General features: G+C 39.6%; 1 protein-coding gene across 2 annotated transcripts in view; it reads left to right on the top strand.

Moving 5' to 3' along the window:
- The window catches only part of GPAM (glycerol-3-phosphate acyltransferase, mitochondrial), a 32,411-nt gene extending 18,416 nt beyond the window's left edge, over nucleotides 1-13,995 (top strand). Inside the window, exons 12-20 of one of the 2 annotated variants that reach the window (XM_063132651.1) lie at nucleotides 1,047-1,162; nucleotides 2,487-2,557; nucleotides 4,417-4,681; nucleotides 5,074-5,216; nucleotides 5,990-6,067; nucleotides 6,321-6,458; nucleotides 7,762-7,951; nucleotides 8,070-8,128; nucleotides 10,784-13,995. In XM_063132651.1, coding sequence (XP_062988721.1) covers nucleotides 1,047-1,162; nucleotides 2,487-2,557; nucleotides 4,417-4,681; nucleotides 5,074-5,216; nucleotides 5,990-6,067; nucleotides 6,321-6,458; nucleotides 7,762-7,951; nucleotides 8,070-8,128; nucleotides 10,784-10,900 — 1,177 coding nt within the window. In that variant the 3' untranslated portion in view covers nucleotides 10,901-13,995. Of the gene's footprint in view, nucleotides 1-1,046; nucleotides 1,163-2,486; nucleotides 2,558-4,416; nucleotides 4,682-5,073; nucleotides 5,217-5,989; nucleotides 6,068-6,317; nucleotides 6,459-7,761; nucleotides 7,952-8,069; nucleotides 8,129-10,783 lie in introns of both variants that reach the window. The other variant, XM_063132650.1, reaches the window with a different exon arrangement.
- The last annotated feature ends 9,068 nt before the right edge of the window (nucleotides 13,996-23,063 follow it).

Genomic DNA, 23,063 nt, shown 5'->3' with positions numbered 1-23,063 from the left:
ACTTGTACCAGTGTTACATAACTGTTACTGTGCTCTCTCTAAATGTTGCAGTTGCTTTTTCATTAATTTACCCAATTTAATGTTCTGTTAGGATACCTAATAAGAACACTTTATAGGTTGAGAACAATTCCCTTGGTATGCTCTTATTTAATATATTATTGTAGTAAACAGCCATATACAAACAACTAAGCACCAATATTATGATGAAACATATAGCTGAAGTTGATGAATGCTCACACTTGTAGCTATGTTTCCAACAGGCAATTACACTGTAAAAGCATCTTGAGATTTGGGTATTTTGTAAATGGTGTAATTTAGCTAATCTTGAGTTGTCTCACTGAAATCTTCTAGTAAATAACTGAATAAGTCATTAATCTTCACTGATGTTGTTATAACATGTTATATAGCATGTTGTTATAAGCAAAATTCTTGGACTGAAAGTTACCTTTTTGAATGTGTAATACAATATTTGCTGCATATTAACAGGAATAAAGATTTGTGAGGAATTGCTGGTATAATAGAAAAGTTGCAAAGAAGCAAAGGGGATAATCAACATGGTATATGTAATTTTGATGTGTTCCTAGCCTTTCACACTTTAGAATATGAAAGGCTTGGACCACATGAAGATATCTGACATAAAATCAGATTCCTCCTTTAATGTTGAAACTTGATGCTATTGTGTTGTGACTAATATACAATATATTGACTAATATACAATGGCTTTATTATGCAAGCAGTTGTAGGAAGATTCTACCAACGTTGTATGCGTAGCATGATTGGTGGAGTGCTACTTATGTTTTGGAATATAAGTGGCAATGTCCTGTGGTATATTTTTATTTATTTAGTCTTATAAGAGAGCAGCTTCCATGCTGTTTCCCTTCCAGGCACCTTTCAAGTGGTAACCAGCAACATTCGAGCTACACTGGGAATTGTTGCCTACCTCCAATAAAGGGAGATGTCATTACTTACAGATATATATTTTTGCTGTTGCAACAAGGGGATTAATTTGGCTTACATAAGTCATCTTTAATATTTACTTTCTTCAGGTCTAATTGCACAGTAGAAGAAGGTACAGAAGCTGCCCTTCCTGATTCCAGGGATTTATCCTCTGAGCCATTGAGAAGACAGTTAATAGCTAATTTGGCAGAGCACATAATGTTCAGTAAGTAGTGGCTAAAGTACAGAAGTGACTCAACATCTTCTTAGCCACATTAAGCTTTATATGACAGGATGTGCCTCTTTCCATACCTATCTCCTTTATCTTCTAAAAATTGTCCATTTTATCTTTGCTTTGTTTTGTGGGATGTCATTCCATGTGAGCCTCTTCGTAAGACTTTCATTTCATTTGTCTTTACTGTATTGTGCAGTCCTGAGTCAAATGGCTACCTGCCTTTGCTACAGCAATTTAGTGTCTTCTGTTTTGCATCTGCAGTACTTTAAATATAGATAGCAGGCCATGTCCAGTTGTGAGAGCACTATATCTGAATGATTTATGAATGGGTGCTGTATAAATAGAGTAAGAGTTTTTATCTACCTAAAATGCCATTTTTGTTCACCCATGAAAAAACAAATAATAGCTGGTGTATTATATTTTCAGAATCAGTTTAATGGCATACACTGAATATAAAAAAATACTAGTGTGCATGTTAAAACACTATTAAAACTGTATCACATTAATTCTATAGTGACCCTTTCCAATTTTTGTTGGGGAAAACTTTTAGGGTCATTTAGCTGACCATTATTTTGATTCCTTTTGAGGTTTATTTATTTAAAGCATTTTTACTTAAAAAAAGAGGCAATCCCAGTTCCTGTTATAAGGCTTAACTAAAAAACATGACATAAAGAAGGAGATAGGGAATGAGGAGGAAAAATAAAATAAAACTGTCATCATTTCTTAAAATTACAGTTTTTAAAATGACCAGCTAAGATGGTTCCCATTGGTGACCGTTGAGGGAGAGCCAGAGATAGCTGGTCTTTCAGGAAGCCAATGGAATAGTCCTGATTCCCTTCTCTGTTGCCATCTCAAATATATGCTCACACAGTTTCCTATAAGACATTAGCATCCAGTGCAAAAGCACTTGCTATAGTTGTCTTGAGAATGGAATGCAAGATGACATCCAAATAACAATTCTGGGTTTACCTGGTGGATGTAAATTCTAGAAATAGTAAATTCTGCAAATTTCACTAGTGAGGTATCTACTAGTGAAAAGATTTTGTTTTACTCGTTCAGTAAACATATAGGTTTTAGTAGTGCCAGAAGTGTATAAGGACTTCAGAAATGGGGAGACACAGTTGAACTCAGTCGGTATATTTCTTTCTGACTCTGCTTTAATCTTCTGCACTGCGGAGCTCTTTCAGTGTAATATAACAAAAGATCACTATTCTTAGTTCATGAGTAACTAACATTTTATTGCATTTACCGTCTAAACATTTCAGTTGCATGACAAAGTGCCAGCATAGTTTCATTTTATTTTGTTTGCTTTTAGCTGCTAACAAGTCATGTGCTGTGATGTCAACACACATTGTTGCCTGTTTGCTGCTCTACCGTCACAGGCAGGTAAGGCTGCTGCTGTGCACGTGCATTCACAAAAACACTCTTTGAGAAGAGCGTGCAAAATGCCAGTGATGCTTACAGTTTATCCTCTGTGTGTGTGTGTGTGTGTGATCCTTACTGCGTTCTGCTGCTTTCTTGGGTTGGAAGTGGTGACATGTGGACCCAGAATTCGCATGCAAACTGACTAGCTAGTTAGGTTGTTGGTCTGTTTCTGCAGAATGGTTTGACCAACCTAAGGAACTTCTTTTATTTATTTATTTATTTATTTATTGCATTTCTATATTGCCCAATAGCCGAAGCTCTCTGGACTGTTTACAAAAGTTAACCATCAGACATGAATCAAAGTATCAAGCAACAGTATAAAAACACATTATAAAAATACTATATGAAAGCATAATAAGGGTAAAATCGAGCAGCACTGCAGAGATTTATAGAGATTTAAAATACAGATTTCAAACAGCAAGGTTAAAAGACTAAGATGATAAACTGTTAAAATACTGGGAAAATAAGAAGGTCTTCACCTGGCGTTGAAAAGAGTATAACGTAGGTGCCAGGCGAACTACTACTTCAGGTTCCTCTATTGAAGATAATCCTTATTCTAGTAGTTACTGTATGCCACAAGGTCTGTGTAAGTGTATGTTGCATGAAAGCCAAGGAAAAAAAAGATCTATCAATAGAAAAACAGTAGACCTGGTACATGTTTGTGTGTGTGGAAGGGTTAAGTTTCGGGTACAAATTTTAAGTTTTGTGCAATGCCTAGTTTCCTTTATAGGAAAAAGGAGTATCCTTGGCCCCAATGAGATTTAACATTTTTTAGTTAAATAGTTTGAACTATTCATGTAGCATAAACAATCCTCTTTGTTTTGAGATCAAGAACATTTTTAAAGAAATGGGGTTTTAATGTATGTAAAGCCAAGCCTCTTGTGTAATAGGTGCAGTTGCTATGGAATTAAGCTTCTAGGATGTTAATCTAAGCTGCTTGTCCTGTGTTGCATGGTACGATACCCCCTTTAATCTGCTCTTCCTACCTTAGAGAAATTGTGGGGGAGAATGCAGTGCATGTTTAGGGACAAATAACTGAGTATTTAGTTAAATCCAAGGTGAGAAACAGATTTCATAGCTGAGGAAAAGCTGTTTGCTCCTTTCCAATTAAACAAAAGGTCAGTTTGCCAACTTTTCTGAACAGTCTATTGGTAATAACATAAGGTTCAAATATTTAGGGTTGACCAACCAAATGCTGTTCCTATGGAGGCCATTATGAAATTAATAATAGTTGTGGTAGAACACTGTGGCCCCGTTCAGACAACACGCCAAACCATGCTGCTTAACCATAAACTGGTTATTTTGTGGTTAAGCAGCATGGTTTAGCGTGTTTTCTGAAAGGGGCCACCATGTTGTTTCAGGGCAGTGATTCTTAAGCATTTCAGAAAGTATGTTCAATAGCATAACATCTATCTTGGATTTTACTTTCAGGTCCTTATGCTGCAATGTTTCTGGGAATTAGTCTAAGTAGTCTTAGTTAGGATTTTGTAAGCCATGGTAATCGTAGGTTAGGAGATTCTAAGACAGTTCATACATAACTTTGAGTTTAGGTCTCTGTTAACATTTTATATATACATACGATTTTTCTATGAACATGGTTAATACATTTGGCTAGAACAACACTATGTAAATTTTAGGAGTGGTATTGTGGATGTTCAAACTCTAGATTTTCAGATGTTCTACTACTTACATAGATGTACCTTGCTACAGTTTGAAATTCAGATATGCAGGTTTTGATAAAGATTTAGATAAAAGGATTTTCCTGTGTATTTTTTAAAAAAAGGTTTACTGACTTGAATCTTATGGATGTTTTTCTTCAGGGAATTGATCTTTCTAAGCTGGTGGAGGATTTTTTCTCTATGAAGGAAGAGGTCCTGGCTCGGGACTATGACTTGGGATTTTCAGGGAATTCTGAAGATGTTGTCATGCATGCTATCCATTTGCTGGGGAACTGTATAACTATCACCAACACCAGCCGGAATAATGAGTTCTTCATCACTCCTAGCACATCTGTTCCTACTGTCTTTGAACTCAACTTTTACAGCAACGGGGTACTACATGTCTTCTTCAAAGAGGCTGTCATTGGTATGTTCTGAAGCTGGACGTAAGGAATTATGAATTTTAGTCTAACCTTATTGGGCAATTCCAACGTTCCAACTACCCTTGAGATTCTGCCCACAAGAATGAGTAGTCTAAACTTTATTTGAAAGCTACTGTAGTGTCTTCCGAGCACTGCATACCTTTTTAGGTTTGCATAACACTATTTTCCTCTGCTTTCATCTCCTGCACTTTCTAATTCCTGAATCTATTGCAACTTAAATTTGCTGTTGCCAATTAGAAGATATTTCAGTTGCTTTGCAAGAATGGTTTGATTTTTGACATAGTATCATGTATTAATTCTTCAAACTAAAGTTTGGATTAAAAACAACCACCACATGTTTGAAGGTAGCATTTTTAACATGTGCTTTTTATTGCAGCTTGCAGTCTCCATGCCATACAGAATAAAAGGCATAGAAATGCCATCAATGGGATCCCAGCTAATATGATTAGTCAGGAACAACTGGTCCGCAAAGCTGCCAGCCTGTCTTATTTGCTTTCTAATGAAGGCACTGTTTCGTTGGTAGGTGGTGTTTGCGTGTGCATGACAAGTCAAATGCTTTATTGCTTCTACCATTTATATTGTGTTCTAGTGTTAAACAGCAAAGTGAGATGTATTTGAAATTCTTAAACTCTTTACAATCTAAAGAAACCGAGACTATAAATGAAAGAGAAATTTGAGAATGACTGGTTGTGAGCAAAGGCATGTGTGTTACACAAATGGGAGGCAAGTAGAATTATACAAATTCTGCAAAACTAGAATTTGAGAATTTAAAGTATGATGGAGTGTATATGTGAAACTTTAAACCTGAAAATGGAAAACAAGAGAAATTAAGGAAGGCAATATGAAAAATACGTGACATTGATTGAAATAGTGACTTTGGTGGTAGATTTGTTCCAATTTGTTCCATTTGTTCCATTTTGGTGGTAGGAGATGGCCACTTTGAAGTAGTGTTCAAGTCAGAATGTTCAGGCTGATGCATTTTTTTAATTGTTTCAATTGTTCCTTATATAGTGTTTGATATATAGATAGGTACAAAGTTTGTTCTCTGCGTTTCAGGGTGTTTTAAACAAATTAACTTGCGTAATACATACCTAATTCAATTTACTAGGTGCAATAAGATTGTATGATATCAGAGGATGGTTTGATATCAGTTTTTAGGTTCATATTGCATATGAGCAACATGTGAGTTAGTAATTAAATAGATTACAGACATTTCTAGAAGTGGCAACGAGTCTGCTTTTGAAAAAAGGATATGTGGTCTGATTTGTTCTTCTATTTGTTCTTTTGTTTAGCCCTGCCAGCTGTTATGTCAAATGTGCCATGAAGCAATTGAACAGTTCATACAATATGGAATTCTTTTGGTAGCAGAGGTAAGATGCTGATGATACACCTGACATTTAGATAGTTGACTTGCTTCTTTTTTGTTTCTAAGGGACTGCTATCACCTAAAACAGTGCTGAGACACTAGAAAGAGATAGCCAAGTAGAATACTATGGCCCCATTCAGACAACATGCTAAACCATGCCGCTTAACCATAAAATGCTCCGCAGAGGTTACAAAATACCTCATGCCATAATGCGAGTGTTTGCCTATTCTTACTCTTTGTAATTCCGTATTAAGCAGGATGAACAGGAGGATATTAGTCCCGGCCTTACAGAGCAGCACTGGGAAAAGAAACTCCCAGAGCCATTGTCTTGGAGGAGTGATGGGGAGGATGAAGACAGTGACTTTGGCGAAGAGCAGCGAGATTGCTATCTGAAGGTACTGCGTACACCATAGGAGCAGCCGTTCCTCTTACGGCTTTCACATTTGCAACTGTACTGAACAGAATGGCTGAGAGGTAACATGAAATTCAGCCTTAAGGAAGGACACTTGAGATTATCTGAGACTGGTTTTGAACTCCCATGTTGGTAAGTAAAGAATTCCTCTTATGTCCACCTTGAGCAGTTCTAAGGTGAGCACTTGTGGTAAGGTCATCCAGGCATCTCAAATTTGTATGTGCACTCAGTTTACCCTCATTTATAATCCTGTTGAAATGGATGCTGGGTGGGAAGATGGTGCTATTTTGTAATTGGTTTTCGGTATTTAATCCTTCAAATGCGCTCTTACCTTCACTAATGTGAGCAGTTCTACTGAAACAGCAACCCTCAACGCTGTCGGTTTTATTTTTCGCTTCCTCGATTACTTTGATGATAGCCGGGTAGAAATTCTTAAAATAAATAATTTAAAGACAAACAGCAATCCAAACAAAGAGAAGCAAATATTAAAACAGAGCCACAAAGGAACAATAAAAGCAGCAAAGGGCACCGTCCCATTGTGGTGGGAAGAGGACAACTTGGAACCAGTTTCCAGTTTCTGGTAGGGGGCCCTGTGCTAGAATGCAGAGGCAAGTTCGAGACCTCTTGCTGGTGTCTAGAGGTTGCCTGGTGGTGATGGCCCTTGAGGAGTGGCAGCAGTGCTGTTTAGGAAGAGATGGCTTCCTTCTGCGCGGCAGCCCATGATTCAGGACACTGAGTGAGGAATGGGACATACTAGTCCAGGCCTACCCTTCCCTTGCCCAAGATGGGCAGCAGATGAAAATTATCCCCCAACCATGATGACACCTTCCTCCGGTTTCTGAGTAGCCCTGAGTATAAATGACAAGGGGGAGCTGAAACAAACTGTTGCCATGTGGAGCGTTTATGTTATGGATTCTAGATCTTCATTCCTTTCCCCCTCAACAGTCAGTCAGATTTTTCATGTCCCAGCCCTCGTTGGGCTGTTTGGTGGAAGGGGGTTCTGCCCTGAGGGTTCCCCCCTAAAAATGTTCTCATCCTGCAAACTTTTGGGTGCCCCCTAAGCCTTCTTATATCTCCCTCTTGTGCATGGATGGTACCTTAAGGACTAGCACACGGAGAAGACTATTAGCATATAATATATACTATATGTGATACATGTATACACATCTTTGGATAAGGAAGAAGATCCAGTCTATGTATGGCTTTGCTGCATCATAATTTACCTTCCATTGTTGCTAGTGACTGAGTAATAGTTGCTTTTTTCCCCCTCTTCCTGCCTTATGTAGGTGAGCCGGTCACAGGAACACCAGCAGTACATTACCTTCCTGCAGAAGCTACTAGGACCCTTACTGGAGGCATACAGCTCTGCCGCCATCTTCATCCATAATTTCAGTGGTCCTGTCAGAGAATCCGAATATCTTCAGAAATTACACAAATACTTAATAACGAGAACAGAAAAGAACGTTGCAGTGTATGGTATGTCAACACTTGCTTTCAATGGAAAAGCATCCCTATGTTTAAATATATTGTTTTTAGCAGTTTCCTATATTCAGCCTGAGAGGTGTTTCTCTTTTCAACTTCTCCACATTTACAGCTGAGAGCGCCACCTATTGCCTTGCGAAAAATGCAGTAAAAGTCTTTAAGGACATGGGGGTAAGTTTTTCCGTTTGCTTCATAATCTCACCTAAACATGTGTATTCAGATTAGTCCTACTATGTTCAATGAGACTTACTAGTAAGTGTAGTCTTGATCCTTGAATTAAGAATGACTTAGTTCGTACATCACAGTAAGCCACAGTGGGTTAATTCAACCACAGGGCTCTGAGATGCAAGTTGGCCACCATTTTGAACATGCAAGCCATGGCGGGGGCGCACTGCAGCTTGTTGTGTTGCGCAAACCTGGGCATCATGAGTTATTTGAAGGGTAAACAACCCTTAGATAACCCTAGAACAACCCTCAGAGCCCTGCAATTGAATTAACCCAGGTTGGCCTATCGTGACATGCGAACCAGCCCAATATAATGTAAAATTATAATTAAACCTTTATCTAGGCCAAATGGCTGTGCTCAGGAAAAAAAACTTGGCTTAATTTACCCAGACTGTATTGTATTACAGGGATAAATGGAGTAAATAAGGTATATGTTGTCAAACATACCTGGACATTACTGAACATGTTCAGTAGATTAAACTTGCATGTCTTGAGCAAATGCCTTGTTTCGTGCAAGATATTCTGAATTCTTCAATTTTAAATGAGCTTTTAAATATCTGTAGCCAAGTCCTATACAAAATCAAGCTGCCCATCTCTACAGTACAGGTTCATTGTCCTAATATGTCCCTGTTGTCTGTCAAGACACTGAATTACTCCTCCCTTTACCATTTCAGTATACCTTGAGACCCTGCCACTTCACCTATTTAGACAAATGCTGCTGTTAGCCTACTGGCTTCCAGAACCACTGGCTCATCATTAGTAACCACATATATCATGATCATTGGCTCCTCCCCCACAGGTTCTGTGTAGATGCTTAGTAATATCCACCATTTGTGCACCAGGAAGACAAATTATACTGGTTACACATCCAACTATTAATAACAAAATTGCTTATAGCAAGCAACTTCCTTCCAATCTTTAGAAGGACATCTTTGGTAGATTATAGCAGGTGATTTTAGGCCATCTTATGTGACTTGTAGCACATATGCACGCATACAATCCCTGCTGCCCTCTACCCAATCCACAGAAAGAGAGGGGAGGGTTAAAGGAATCTTTCATTTATTCATAGATTTGTGCCCACAGATATCCCAGATGTGGGATATCCCTGCTGCCCATCTGTAAGAGAGTTCCACTTGGCAAGTTTGTGAACCAGTCCTAAAAGCTTTACTGACTCTGGCTCAGTTCAGACAACATGTTTTTCCACGGTGGTTTTAGAACACCACAGTGAAGTTTTACACTACCGTTGAGACATGTGTTGACTGGCAGGAAAACTCCACGCAATGGTGGAGGTTTTTTGGGAAAACACTCCACGCAGAATATCAACACTGTGCAGAGAGAGTTCCTGCACAATAGTTGTGTTGTGTGTTGTGCGGCATGCTCTGTGGAGTTTTCTGTTGTGTTGAGTTGACTTTTCCCACTGGCTATAGAGTTCCCTGGCAAGAGTGGCAAAAGGACGGAGTGCAGCTCTAGGAGAGCTGCCGGGATTGGTTTTTTTTGCAGCAATCGGTGATGGGATACCATTAGGAGGACTGGGGAGGAGAGAGGGCGGAGGAACTGTCAATCAAACCTCGCTATGGATTTTACTCAACTCCATGGTAGCCCACAGTCACACAACGGTGGTGTTAGAACATGTTTTGTGGAGAGTACCCCCTAAAAACTCAACCATTGAGTCGCATTTTCACACTGCATTGACTAACGTGCTGCCTGAATGGAGCCTCTCTGCCATTTTGGCATCCAGAAAGCACACAATGGTTCTCTTTGGAAATAGTTTCTTGATGAGGTTATGGGTAGTAATCTATTCTTCTGGAGTCCCTGATTTATAGGACAATCAAACTAAATGAGTTTTGGTGCAGCGTTCTCCCTGTGTAAAAGCCAGAACTACAGGCACAACCCCCCTTCTATAGGTATGGTTTGTGGCTATGCAGCAGGTACTCTTCATTTTCTTTTGGATGTCATTTAAAATATTGTTGCTTTCTTCCATTCCATAAACATCTGATAAAGCACTCAAGTAAGCCCCTAAATATGGTGCTAGTTTTAAAGATGTGTAGAAGGGCTTTCTTCTAAAATGTGCTCAAGGATTACTAGAATCCGATGCAAAATCATGGAAAACCTTCCTTGTTCTCAAGTGATATTTAATCATTATTTTAAGGTTTGCAATGCAGATTACTACTTGTATAGCTTTTTTCAGTCGTGGATCTATTTGGGGCGGGGCGGGCGGGCGGGGGGCTTTTCCTATTCTCACGTACATCAGTTATGTAGCGTCAGTGCTTGACTTCGATAGATTAAGAATTCATTCAAGCATTCTGTTGGGGATGCTTTTTCACTTGCAGGAGTAATGTGCTTGTAGCAGTTGCAAAATGTTTATGAAATATGATGTATAGTTCAGAGCCTTACAGATCATAAAAGCTGCTGTAGCTGTCATCTGTTAGCTACTAGATTGCATACTGTATTGCTGTGGATGACTTTTGCAAATTGAAAAAGCAGCCCAAAGTAACAGGGCTCTGAGAATATTTGAATTTGTATGGCTCTGCCATTCACTTTGCGAAGAAGTGGCACTGCTGGAGGATGTGACTGAAACATACTTCAACGTTTTCCTTTTAGGTGTTTAAGGAGACAAAGCAGAAGAGAGAGACAATTTTGGAACTAAGCAGCACTTTTCTACCTCACTGTAATCGGCAAAAACTACTGGAATTCATTCTGAGTTTTGTTATACTGTAGAACGCACCGGTTGACTTCTGCCAGCAAGAAGTTGGTAGACTTGGAGAGTGTGACACAAAGCTTCAGGGCTTTTTTGCTGCTTCCATAGTGTGTGTATAGTGCCATTTTTGATAAGGCCTTATCTGCCCCAAGCCACTGGAAGACAAGTGCCTTCTTACATATACATGTCTGGAACTGTAAGATTTGGTAACCCAGTCAAACACTTATAACATTTTGGATGCAAGTGATAAGCCATGTTTGCTCAACAAACAAAACACCTAGTTTTTACGTGATCCTGTATCAAGTGTTACATTTTTACACTGCAATGTGTTACATTTACTTCAAGACTAATGACTGTGACAAATGCACAAACTTATTTACCAGCAACATGTCATTTTAATATTGCAGATCTGAATAACCTAATATTATTCAGAATAATATGCAAACTGCAAAAGCCTTGTCAGCTCATTCTGTTCACTACTGCAAAGAAATGGTTTTTGGGAGAACTGAATGCAGTGGGGGGGGGGGGGGAAGGGCATTAAATCTTTTGTTCTACTGCTTACTATGAAAAATACTAAATTAAAATAGTAGAGTAAAAGCCAGTATATTATTAAGGATCTGCTGAATAGCAACCACGCATAATACACTTGCAGTGGCAGAATGAGAGGATTAAGACCTACTGGTTTTTCTCTCCATTAAGTATGGCTAACTAACATATTAGTGTGTTAAACATCTGGACCATTTGCATTTTGCACTAAAACTGCTAAGACACTTATTTGCCTTTGAACAGGAACATTGGGATCCATTTGCTACTTGCTATCATTTTGTTCACTAAAATGATTATAGCTTAAGCTCTGTAAATTTCTCAAATAACATTGAAGTGTTTCATAAGGGAATTAGTTCATGCTAAACTTGATTAAATTTTGATGAAGCATAAAGTATGATAACATTTAGGATTAAGATTGCAAACCACTTATTTTTGGGTAACTGCATAGAAGGTGATGACAGTTCCTAGAGAGGATTGCAATATGAGAACTGTAGATTTATACCTTTGATGTTGGCTAAAGCAATAATCATGGCGTCAGTTCTTGAGAGAGAGAGAACTTCTTGCCTTATCAATTGAAGAAACATTTCATCTGCTGCAGCATTAACAACACTCTCAACACCAGGTTCCTCCTTTTCAGATGGTGTTTGGGAAATTGTTTGATCATGAATATCCATTTTAGCTTTGGGTTAATTGTTTTAAAGCATGCCCAAGTGATAATAGCATTGCATATTCACTCCTACACAGAGCTTCTGTGTAAAGTTTTAGTCTGTGTGTTTACTCCACATTTGTCGAAGTAATATTTTCTATAGATACGTTTTATGGATTAAAACAATTATTGGATTGCAATGTTTTCTCAGTATTCTCACGCAACTCCCTATGAGTGGAACTGCTGTGCATGTTTCCAATCACACAGGTGCTTTAAAACATTTTAAGATGAATTTCTGAACCAAAGTTGCATCATATCTGTGACAGCAGCAGGCAGTAAACCTGAATTAATTAGTTTGTTCTTTTACCAATTTCAACAGGATAGCAGCTGAAATGAACTCCGTTTGTTCCAATAAAACCTAGTAGCTGCTTAAAGCAATTACATCTCATCCTTGCTAATGTGCAGTATTTGTTAAAACTGAATGTATTCTCTGAATAGCAATTTCTAAATATTGCTGATGCTTCCATTTAAGATCAAACAAGTAGGTGCTTGTAGATAAATAACTTCCATTTCTTTTACCACACTTCAGTAAACATTTAGTGTATGCTAGTATGAAGATTGTGTATTAAAAAAAAATAGAACCAAGCAATATAATGCAGATGATGTTTGGCTAATTTTAATTAAAATGTTCTGCCTAATTTAAACAAATGAAAAGCTAGGAATCTTTTGGACACTAGAAAGTAATTCCTAGTTGTTATTACTAAAAGTAAGTTATTACGTTATTAAAATGGTTTTGATGTTAATAATTTGTGCAGTATATTGTAGCTGCTGGATGTGCAGGGATGCTTTTAAGTGTAGACTTCCTAAGCAGAGAGACTTTGCATGTGCAGAAATGTCAAACTGTGAATGTTGTGCAGGAACTGAGATAGGTATTCTTCTGTGGCATGGATGTGGATACGCACATAGTTGCATGTGGGCTGGTTTTGCTTTTCCACAAAAGTAAAGCACAAAGCTCTTTACCTACAAAGCTACTAAATAGAATGTTGCCTTTCTGGGCTTTATTTTTAAGCCCTCATTTTGCTGATGGTAAAGCAAGTTTTCCATTTTTGAAAGTGATGGCTCATTCTAATTCTGCATCAAGAACAGCTCTAGATGTTTTGGACTACAACTCCTATCAGCCCCAGCCATCAGGGCCAGGCATGAAAGGAGTTGTAGTTGAAAACATCCAGAAGGCACCAGGTTGGGGAAGGCTACTTTAGAACATTAAACTTAGTATATATATATATTATTTCCTTTAGTGAGCAATCCTATGGACCCTAGACAGAGTCCGGGAGCCATGGGATAGTTCAGATTTCTGCATACAAGGTGGGAGACAGCGCTCCGACCTCTTACTCAGGAACTTTACCCACTCTCAGGCGACCTTGGAGAGTGGGTAAAGGCGGTGGGCCGGGAGGGCCTATCCCGAGGCTCCCCCAGCCTCCTTCCCGCCCCGCCCCTGCCCCTGCTCCAATGCACCCCAGCTAGACGGGTGAAAAAGCCTGTCTGGCAAAAATGCAGAGCAGGAAGATTGTGGAGGTGAAAATTGCCTCTGCTGGGCTTCCCGCTCTGCGCTGGATGTTCGTAAACCAAGGGTGGATCCTGTAGGATTGCTCTCTTATCTAAGGGTACAGACTTACACCTGCAAATTAATGTAAAGGACAATGTTCCACTTACATCTCTGAATGTTATTTGTTGACTAATGTCTAGTATTTTTGTTCTCTTTTAGAGAATGGATATTGTTACCTTTCAAGCCCATATGAATGATTTCTTTAGGATATGTAGCTATTCTTTCACAGTAACGACTTTATTGTAATATGTTACATTCTTAACTCACAACTATTTTTTTAGCCAATTGCCTTGCCTGTCCCCATATATATATATATATATATATATATATATATATATATGGAAGCATGACATTTTCAACAACAAAGGGCTTGGGGAGGATTGCAGAATACTGTAGCTGCTCTATATTTTTACTTGTGAAACCAGGCATGGTCTTGAAAAACATTTAACACACTATTTTCTGCATTTTAACATCTCCTTCTGTATCTCTAGTATGAAGCACGGAGCTGCACTGTAATTTTATTTTAATAAACAATTTGAAATTGTTTTGTGATGTGACTAAGTCTTTAGAGATTGCAAAACCCCAGATTAAAAACACAAAAACCCAGCTACATCACTTCCTGAATTTTTCCAAGAAGCTTACTCTCACTGCGTTCTCTCACTGCAGTTGAACTGCATCCAATAGAAAAACAGTGCTAGTTCACTGGCTTGTGGACCATGATCATTTGCTCTGCACCAAGGAACAAACTGTTCATCTATACTTACCTGAATACGCTATTCCCTTATTTCTATCAGTTGTATCATTCCACAAATCAGAAGCTGATCCTGATTTGCCAAATGTAGGGGAGTGAAGCTCTGGGGGCAGACTTAGGTAGCTACTCAAAGCATGGCTTCAACATCAGTAACAGATCACATGTTTCATAGTAAGATGCTGATTGGTTCCTAAATAGGGAACCTGAAACAACCCAGCTCAGTGTAAGACTGAGAATCAAACTGCATAATGCATTAAATAGCAAGTAGTGACCCTCATGTTTTTTACTCACAGGTAAGTGTGTGGAGCCCAAATCTAGACTGGGACTACTACACTTGGGTAGGAGAGGATTAAACCTCCCCCAATGTTTCCTAAAATTTCCCTCCTATACATTGGTTGGGGAAGTTTAAACATCTCTCCTGCGTCCACTTGTTTGCTGATAGTTGCCTCACCCTTGGCAGGCTGGCACCAATAGAGCTTTTTCTCTTTAGTCTCATGTTGAGGGAGAACTCTTCCTAACCCACATGTGGCTGTCATACTCTAGAGCTCAGTAGTGGTTCAAATGATCCCCATTGCTTGCAAATAAATACTGTGTAGTTTGACCCTTGATTGTCCTCAGGCCAATTACAGGGGCTTATGGGTTTATTTAGATTCTAATTGAACAGAAAAAAATCATGCTACACTCAGTCAAAAGTTCACAAATCCGTTGATTGATTTAAGCACATTAGCATGACTGCAAAATATCTGTAGATGATGCATTACCCTCTGGGTTGGAGAGGTGGACAGTCCTTTCACCCCAAGAGCAGAGAACCTAGACGGATCAGGTCTCCGACACCAAGGTTGTGTGTGCTTTCCAGGTTTTGCTTTAATGAGAGTGCTGCCACCCAAGTACTCATGGTCATAGCTTGGCCTTTAAGATGAAGTTGTTTGTCTGGGTGTGTCCGCTTAGCTGGCACTCTGACCTGACCTCAATCCAGGCTGGTTCTTATAGACAAAAGTTTCAATACAGTCTACTCCAGGAGCAGGCAACTTCCATCAGACCAAGCTAGCATAGCCTATGGTCAGAGTTTATGGGGGTTGTAATCCAAAGAACTGGGTTTTCTATCCCTAGTCTAATTTAAATGTGTACAAAGCTCAGTGGCAGTTTCTCTTCCTGACAGCATTCACAGCTGGCTTGAGCATGGGTAGTTCTAGCCATCCTGGTAACTTCAGACATGACCTTTGGAGCACTTTTTTGGGGTGGGTGGGGTTCTGATAGCTGTTTTTAATTGTGCATTTGCAAATAAAGTTGTAATTCAGGCATTTTCCCATTCTTTTTCCATGCTAGCAGGATCAGCTGGAAACAAGTGGAAATGCTAAAATGGGGCAGGTCAGCAGAGCTGTCCGGATCTAGAAACAAGTGTTTGTTTCCAGGGTTGCTTTTAGAATTGCTAGCTTTCTTTGGTGGGTCCTGCTTGTGCAACACATTGAGCTGGAACGCAGTGACAATATTGGCTTTGTTCCCTATTTCAAAGTTGTTTCCTTCAGGAGGCTCAAAAGAATGGGGATTGTGTCAATGACCAGTTTAACTACACATTAGTAAATTTATTTTTGTTCCATTGTTTTACTTCCAGTCCATATAGACTATTAGAAAATGCTAATTTCCGTGGACCACTTGACATGCACTTTTGGTTAGATCACTTGTGGCTCTCCAGATGTTTTGCCTACAACTTCCATCATCCATAGTCAGCACAGCCAACGGTGAGAGATCATGGGCAGTTGTAGGCTGAAACATCTGGAGGGGACCAAGTCTTGGGTTAGATCAGGGATCCCCAACCTTTTTGGAAGCATTTGAGAAACTGGATACAACCACAAAACATTTCCCATGGATGACCTGGCTAGTCACATAATGGCTGTTGTGGGAGCCTGAGAGGAGTGAAATAGGCTAGAGGCTGGGAGGGAGGGAAAATAGTAAGGCAAAAGAGTAGAAGGAAGAGAAAGTAAGGCTAGATGGGGAAGAAACAACGAAGTAAAGAGAAATAGCAAGGCTTGAAGCTGTGAGTTGAGAGAAAACCAGAGAAAGGTAAGTTGAAGAGAAAGCAAGGTTAGAGACTGGGAAGGGAGAGAAATAGGGAGGGAGGGGCTTGGGTGGAGAGAAATCGCTAGGCTAGAGGCTGGGAGTGTAAAGGCAGAAAGAGTAAAAGTGAAATTCTGTGTGTACAGAAGAAGACTGGGTGAGGCCAGAGAGAACTCTCCTTGCCTTCTGATCAACAGTAGGTTCTGGAGCAGGAAGGAGAACATGGTGGCTTAATGTTTTTCAAGGTGTTTGTTTTTTTATTTGAAGGGCAGGGAGTGGAGAGCTTCACAGGTGCTGTTGGAAGTCGCTGCAGGTGCCATGTTGGGAACTCCTGGGTTAGATTCTTGGCCAAATTCTCAGATCTTAGGATTCTCCAGAGCTTTGGATTTCTTCCATACTTACATCACTCGTACTGAGCTGTTCACTACTGGGTGAGAGAGATAGTGTTATTTCTATACTGACTTTCTTCCAGTGAGTATAAAGAGGTGTACATAGTTCTCCAGCCCCATTTTATCCACACAACCACTGTGTGAGGTTGGTTAAGTTGGCTGTGCAGTGGCTTGAATCCAGTTCTTCCCAGACCTAGTCAGACACTGCAACCACTACACTACGGTCTGCTAGCAAGGAGGGATCTGGAAAAGTTCCAGCCCCATGATATAGGTTCCATAATGACATTTCCAGGGAGATGGATTATCTGACCCTTCTGAATCTAACTTGTTTTCTCCTAGTACTATCAATTTGAGATAGCTGTTGGTAACGCAGACAACCTTCAAACAACCCTAACAGAAGCCATGGATTAATTGAGGGGCGGTCTAACCCTCAAACAACCTTGCTGCCTGGGTTAACATAATATGGCAAGCTGAATACCTGGCATGAAACGACAGCATTTGCAGATAAATTAACCCACTGTGGGGTGTCATATCATATAAACCAGGTCTCTGTGTCTGGTAGCCATTTTACTACTCATTTTCCTTTCCGTATCTCATGTCTGGGACAGCTTTATAATTAACTATTAAATTGCCTTACTCTTCTATTTTCCTAACCAAGCTTTATTTGTTGAAAAGCTCTGATCTGATCTCTGTTGCATTCCAGTGTACTTTATGGGGAGACTCCACTAACCAGACTAAGCAACCCAAATTTTGTATTTGGAAAATGTGCTACTTTCTGTACCAGCTTTATCAAACAGACAGCACCCTATCCAGTAGCAGAATTAGAGCCAGGAAAACTGTTACCCTAGCACATTTTAATTAAGTCCTCCCCTAATTCATGCTCCAGAAGGACTTGTTTCCTGAATGTGGAGAAGCAGAGTCTCAAACATAGTAACAGAAGAGAATGTATGATAGACATGACTGCTTTTCTATTGCAGTATGAAGTTGAGATCCACATGAAAGTAGGACATTCGTGAGAAACCAGTATGTTTGCTCTCTGCCCACTGCTATAGCTACCAAACTTGATATTTACGGTTTCCATTCATGCTGTCCTTGTCTAAGTAGCTTCTAGGATCATTGTCAGGATTAAATTCTATGTGGATTCTACCAGTGGGTACTTGAAAGAAAATCATATTGTAGAGACAAGGACAGATTGAGACTCAGCCATGTGAATCTAACTTCGAAGGAGCAACAAACAATTAAAAACAACCACCCTTATTTATAGTTGCAGTCCCCTCAGGACTAACAGAGTGGCTCAAAACCTCATTGTTCCAGGAGCTTGACAAGCCCTCGATCCATCTAAGTTTGGAGAGACAAGTAAGACATGGAAGTCGTTTGGCAAAGAGGTTCTCTATGCTATTTGTGGATGGTTCTTGTATTACATTTGTACATATCATATTCAGATGTAAGAAATGAGAAACTTCTTGAGGGCTGCCATGGAAAAGATCTGTCACCCTAAGACGACTGTGAAGAGAGCAAACCATGATTTCTCTCCCTTTTCTGATTGGGAAAGTGCATGTTTATCAACAACAGTTTTTGCTTTGGAAACCTTTGATTATATCCACACACAGCCATCAGATACACATGAATTAATTATGGAACAGGTTTAAGAAGGAATGAAAACCCTAATACTGCCAATGGCTTGCGTAAAACTTCTTTTTCATTGATAGTTGTTGTACTGCTAGGTTCCCTTTCTATGTAAATGTCTTGCACCTTTCAAAGCTGTTTAAATTCAAGATGTCAAATTAAGCACCTTTTAATCTTTATGTCTCTGTGTAATTCAATTTCACTCATAAGATTTTATTAAACTGTCTTGAGCTCAGTTGGAGGAGATACTTTTCTTGGGCACCATCATTATTATGATGGAACTTTTATTTGGGGAAACAGTACTGATCTGTCAGAAACTAACAAGAACCTGTAGTGGTTGAATAGCAAGAACTATCTTCATTTAGTATGCCGTTGGAGCAAGGATATATAGAGAGATGATAAACATTTACACAATAGCCTCTTTGTAACACTGCCTATTAAAATGTGACAGAAACTGGGACAGAGGTATTTCCTCATCTGATACTTGTATTGGGTAGAGCTGGGATTCTTACACCATAAGGTGAGTCTTTCTAAGGAAACAGCTGCATTGTAGTGGGCCTTTTCTGCAGTAGCCCCACACTTTTGGAACAAGTTCCCATCAGAGGTCCACCATGCTCCATCACTGCAGGCTTTTAAGAAGGCCTTAAAAACATATTTCACTGTGGCCGTCTCTTGATATGACTGCCATTGCTGCTGTTGTTGTTGATTTCATTGTGGGCTTTTAGTTTTTCATTGCTATTTTTTGTGTTTATGTTTTATCACTTTTAACATTTTAACTGTATTTATGTGTTTTATTGCTGTAAGCCACCTTGGGAGGGCTTCTGTCCTGAAAGGTAGACAAGAAATGCTTTAAATAAAAATAATAAATAAATAACATCCAATACCAAGGCAAACTCAAAAGTCACAGAAATCCAAATCTAACTTTGCTTTTTTGTTTGTTTGTGTGTAGTTACAGCAATAGACAAGAATGAATGATGGCTGGATTCACTTCCTGCTGCTATATTGGTCACAGTCCTTGGCACTTGTAGGAGCAAACTTTTTCCATTCTGTTTAAAATTCTGAGGGCTAAACTACATGCTATGTGTACCTATACTAGTGTGCTGTAGTAGTTCGAGTGGTGAACTGGGACCTGGGAGACCCTGGTTCATGTCCCCACTCACCTATGAAGTTCACTGGCGACTTTGGACCAGTCATTGAATCTCAAGATAACCTACCTCACAGGGCTGTGATAAGGAAACAATGGAGAGGGATAGGATTATGTAAGCTACCTTAGGTTCCTTGGAGGAGTGAAATGTATGACCTTAAATATGTTTTGCTTTATTTTCAGCATGTGGGGGCTCTGATCTGGATCAGAAACATGTATAGATAAGAAGGGTGTGTGTGTGTGTTAAACCTTCCCACCCAGCTGCTCTCTCCTGAACGTTGGGGTCAAATTTACAAGAAAGCAGGTGAGTGAAATGGTTTAACCCCTTTACCTGCACAGGATGACTCTGAAACAGACCAGGCCCCTGTGTGCTTACATTAAAGTAAAACAGAAGAAGAAAAGTTCTGAGCAGCTATATGCTATATACTATGCTCAATGTAGTGTGTAGTTGAACCCCGAGTCAGCTAGGGCAGTAGATAAAGTGTGTGAAATTAATAAGAACTTCAGCTATTGGGCGGAATAGAAATGCAAATAATAAAATAAGAAATAAATATGCTTTGGCTCAGGATGTGGTGGAATATAACACTGTATGCTTTTTAGTACAGTATAATGATTTCATGGTTTAAGTTTAAATGCTGCTCTAATCTACCTCAAATATGTAGGCAGGAGATCTCAAAATGGAAAAACAATCATCAGCATCACCATCATTTATACTATAAAAAAACCCACGCAAGTTGGAGTCTGAGGGTTTGTGTGGAGGTCAGCCTCCCTTCTATCCTGAAATCATCATTGAGGGGAAGGGACAATGTGTGTGGGTGGTGGTGGTGGTTTCAATCTATGGATACCGGGTCAAGAGGAGGTCTGTCCTCTCCCTCTTCAATATTGTACATCCAGTCCTGACTTTGAGCACTATAGAAGGTGGTGGGTTTGTGTACAGCTTAGTATGTCAAATAGGCCTTAGAGGTCCAATAAGCCAGGAAATTTAAGAGAAACAAACTCTTCCACATAGTGGCTGTGGGTGATAACATGCCCACAACGGAGATTTGTCACAAAATTGGGTGGGATAGCTAATACCCTGGAAGACAGAAACAAACTTCAAAGTGATCTTGATAGGCTGGAGTGCTGGGCTGAAAAGAACAGAATGAAATTTAATAGGGGTAAATGCCAAGTTCTACATTTAGGAAATAGAAACCAAATGCACAGTTACAAGATGGGGGATACTTGGCTCAGCAATACTACAAATGAAAAGGATCTTGGAATTGTTGTAGATCACAAGCTGAATATGAGCCAACAGTGTGATATGGCTGCAAGAAAGGCAAATGCTATTTTGGGCTGCATTAATAGAAGTATAGCTTCCAAATCACATGAGGTACTGGTTCCTCTCTATTTGGCCCTGGTTAGGCCTCATCTAGAGTATTGCGTCCAGTTCTGGGCTCTACAATTCAAGAAGGACACAGACAAGCTGGAGTGTGTTCAGAGGAGGGCAACCAGGATGATCAGGGGTCTGGAAACAAAGCCCTATGAAGAGAGACTGAAAGAACTGGGCATATTTAGCCTGGAGAAGAGAAGATTGAGGGGAGACATGATAGCACTCTTCAAATACTTAAAAGGTTGTCACACAGAGGAAGGCCAGGATCTCTTCTTGATCCTCCCAGAGTGCAGGACACAGAATAACGGGCTCAAGTTAAAGGAAGCCAGATTCCAGCTGGACATCAGGAAACACTTCCTGACTGTTAGAGCAGTACGACAATGGAATCAGTTACCTAGGGAGGTTGAGCAGGGGGTTGGACTTGATGGCCTTGTAGGCCCCTTCCAACTCTGCTATTCTATGATTCTATGAGATTTAGTATTGGGGATAGTAAAGAGGACAATCTAGTAAAGAGGAGCAATAGTAAAGAGGACAATCTTGAGATGGAAGAAGAAATCAAGGAGGCATCCAAAGGAAAGTGTTGTAATAACTGGTGACTTCAACTACTCTCATCTACACCAAGCAGGATATTGCACTATAAAAGTGGTATGAAAGCAGTATATAAAAGGCAGGAGTCGCACTACTGCTTTATAGCAGTATTGAAGTACACTGACAACTGTTGGGGCCCATTGACACATACCATCTACTGCTTTCATAGTGCTATATCCTGCTTGGTGTGGCTCCTGTCTTTTATATATATACCACTTTCATATCTCTTTAATAGTGCAATATCCTGCTTGGTGTAGATGAGGCCATAGTTTGGGTAAATATATGTTAGATCCATGTCAAGGAGAGAGATATTCTACATAGGTTTGACTCTCAAAATCACAGAGAGGTCCTCTACACAAACTATTTATTCCCTGCTTGTGCTTGATCGCTCATGAAAGTTTGCAGGTCCTTTACAAAGCATCGTCAACTCCTGGACAACTTGCTCACTTCCCCTCTTACCCTGCCTTCAAAAACGATGGAAAAAAGCTGTAATAGTGCTTAATAGAGCTATATTGGCAGTGTGTAATGCTGGTATAGCACTATAATTCAGCCACTAGATGGTGCTATTTAATTGAATATATAGAGAATTGCCAAGAGGAGGTTGGACTTGATGGTCTTATAGGCCCCTTCCAACTCTACTATTCTATGATTCTATGTTCTAAAGCTGCCCATTGTAAACCCAGAAAGACTCCAGAAGAAGAAAGCCCAGTAAGGATGCAGGATTTTTGCTTAATGTAGAGAAGCTCATAGAAAAGGCAGCACTGGACTTAATCTTATGTGATACCCAGGACTTGATGTGTGATGTGATGCTGTTGAACAAATTGGAAATAAATCACCATACTACCAACAAATCTAACATATATGTTAGTGTAAAGTTGTCAAGAAAGTCCAGCATAGTTAGATTTGATTTCAAAAGAGAATATTAAATAAGTTAGAGAATTAGTTAAAAGAACCCCCCCCCCCGAATTATTTCCAAGATACTTAGAAGTTATTTAATTCCATGATAATAGAAGCTCATCTGGAATAAGAAAACCTTAGATTAGGAACATTACAAACGTTCTGTAAGACGCTTTCTTCAGAAAATGGATGGTTTGCTGAATGAGGAAAACTGAAAAGGATGATAAACCCTGGCAAAACAAATGTAACCTGATGATAAGGCATCTCTTTTTAAAGAGATCCTCTGATCTCTACCAGTCTGCTCGGTTGCTTGACTCGACAGGAAATACCCTCCTGATGATACCCAAGATTTCGGAGGTCTGGTTTTGGAATAGGTCCTTTAGTATCATAGTGCCCATTCTCAAACTCCCTTACCACTACAAATTAGGCAGAAGCCAACTCTTTGCGATTTTTGACACCTACTGATAATATACCTTTTCCAAGAGGCATTCCCAGGGAGGTAATCTTGTCCTGGTTTTGTACATCACTTAGACATTTCTTTGATGTAAGTAATTCATAAATATCCT

The sequence above is a fragment of the Elgaria multicarinata genome, chromosome 8, assembly GCF_023053635.1.
Source record: "Elgaria multicarinata webbii isolate HBS135686 ecotype San Diego chromosome 8, rElgMul1.1.pri, whole genome shotgun sequence".
Taxonomy (NCBI): domain Eukaryota; kingdom Metazoa; phylum Chordata; class Lepidosauria; order Squamata; family Anguidae; genus Elgaria; species Elgaria multicarinata.
Note: the sequence above shows the minus strand (reverse complement) of the source record. Positions and strands in the feature narration are given on the sequence as shown.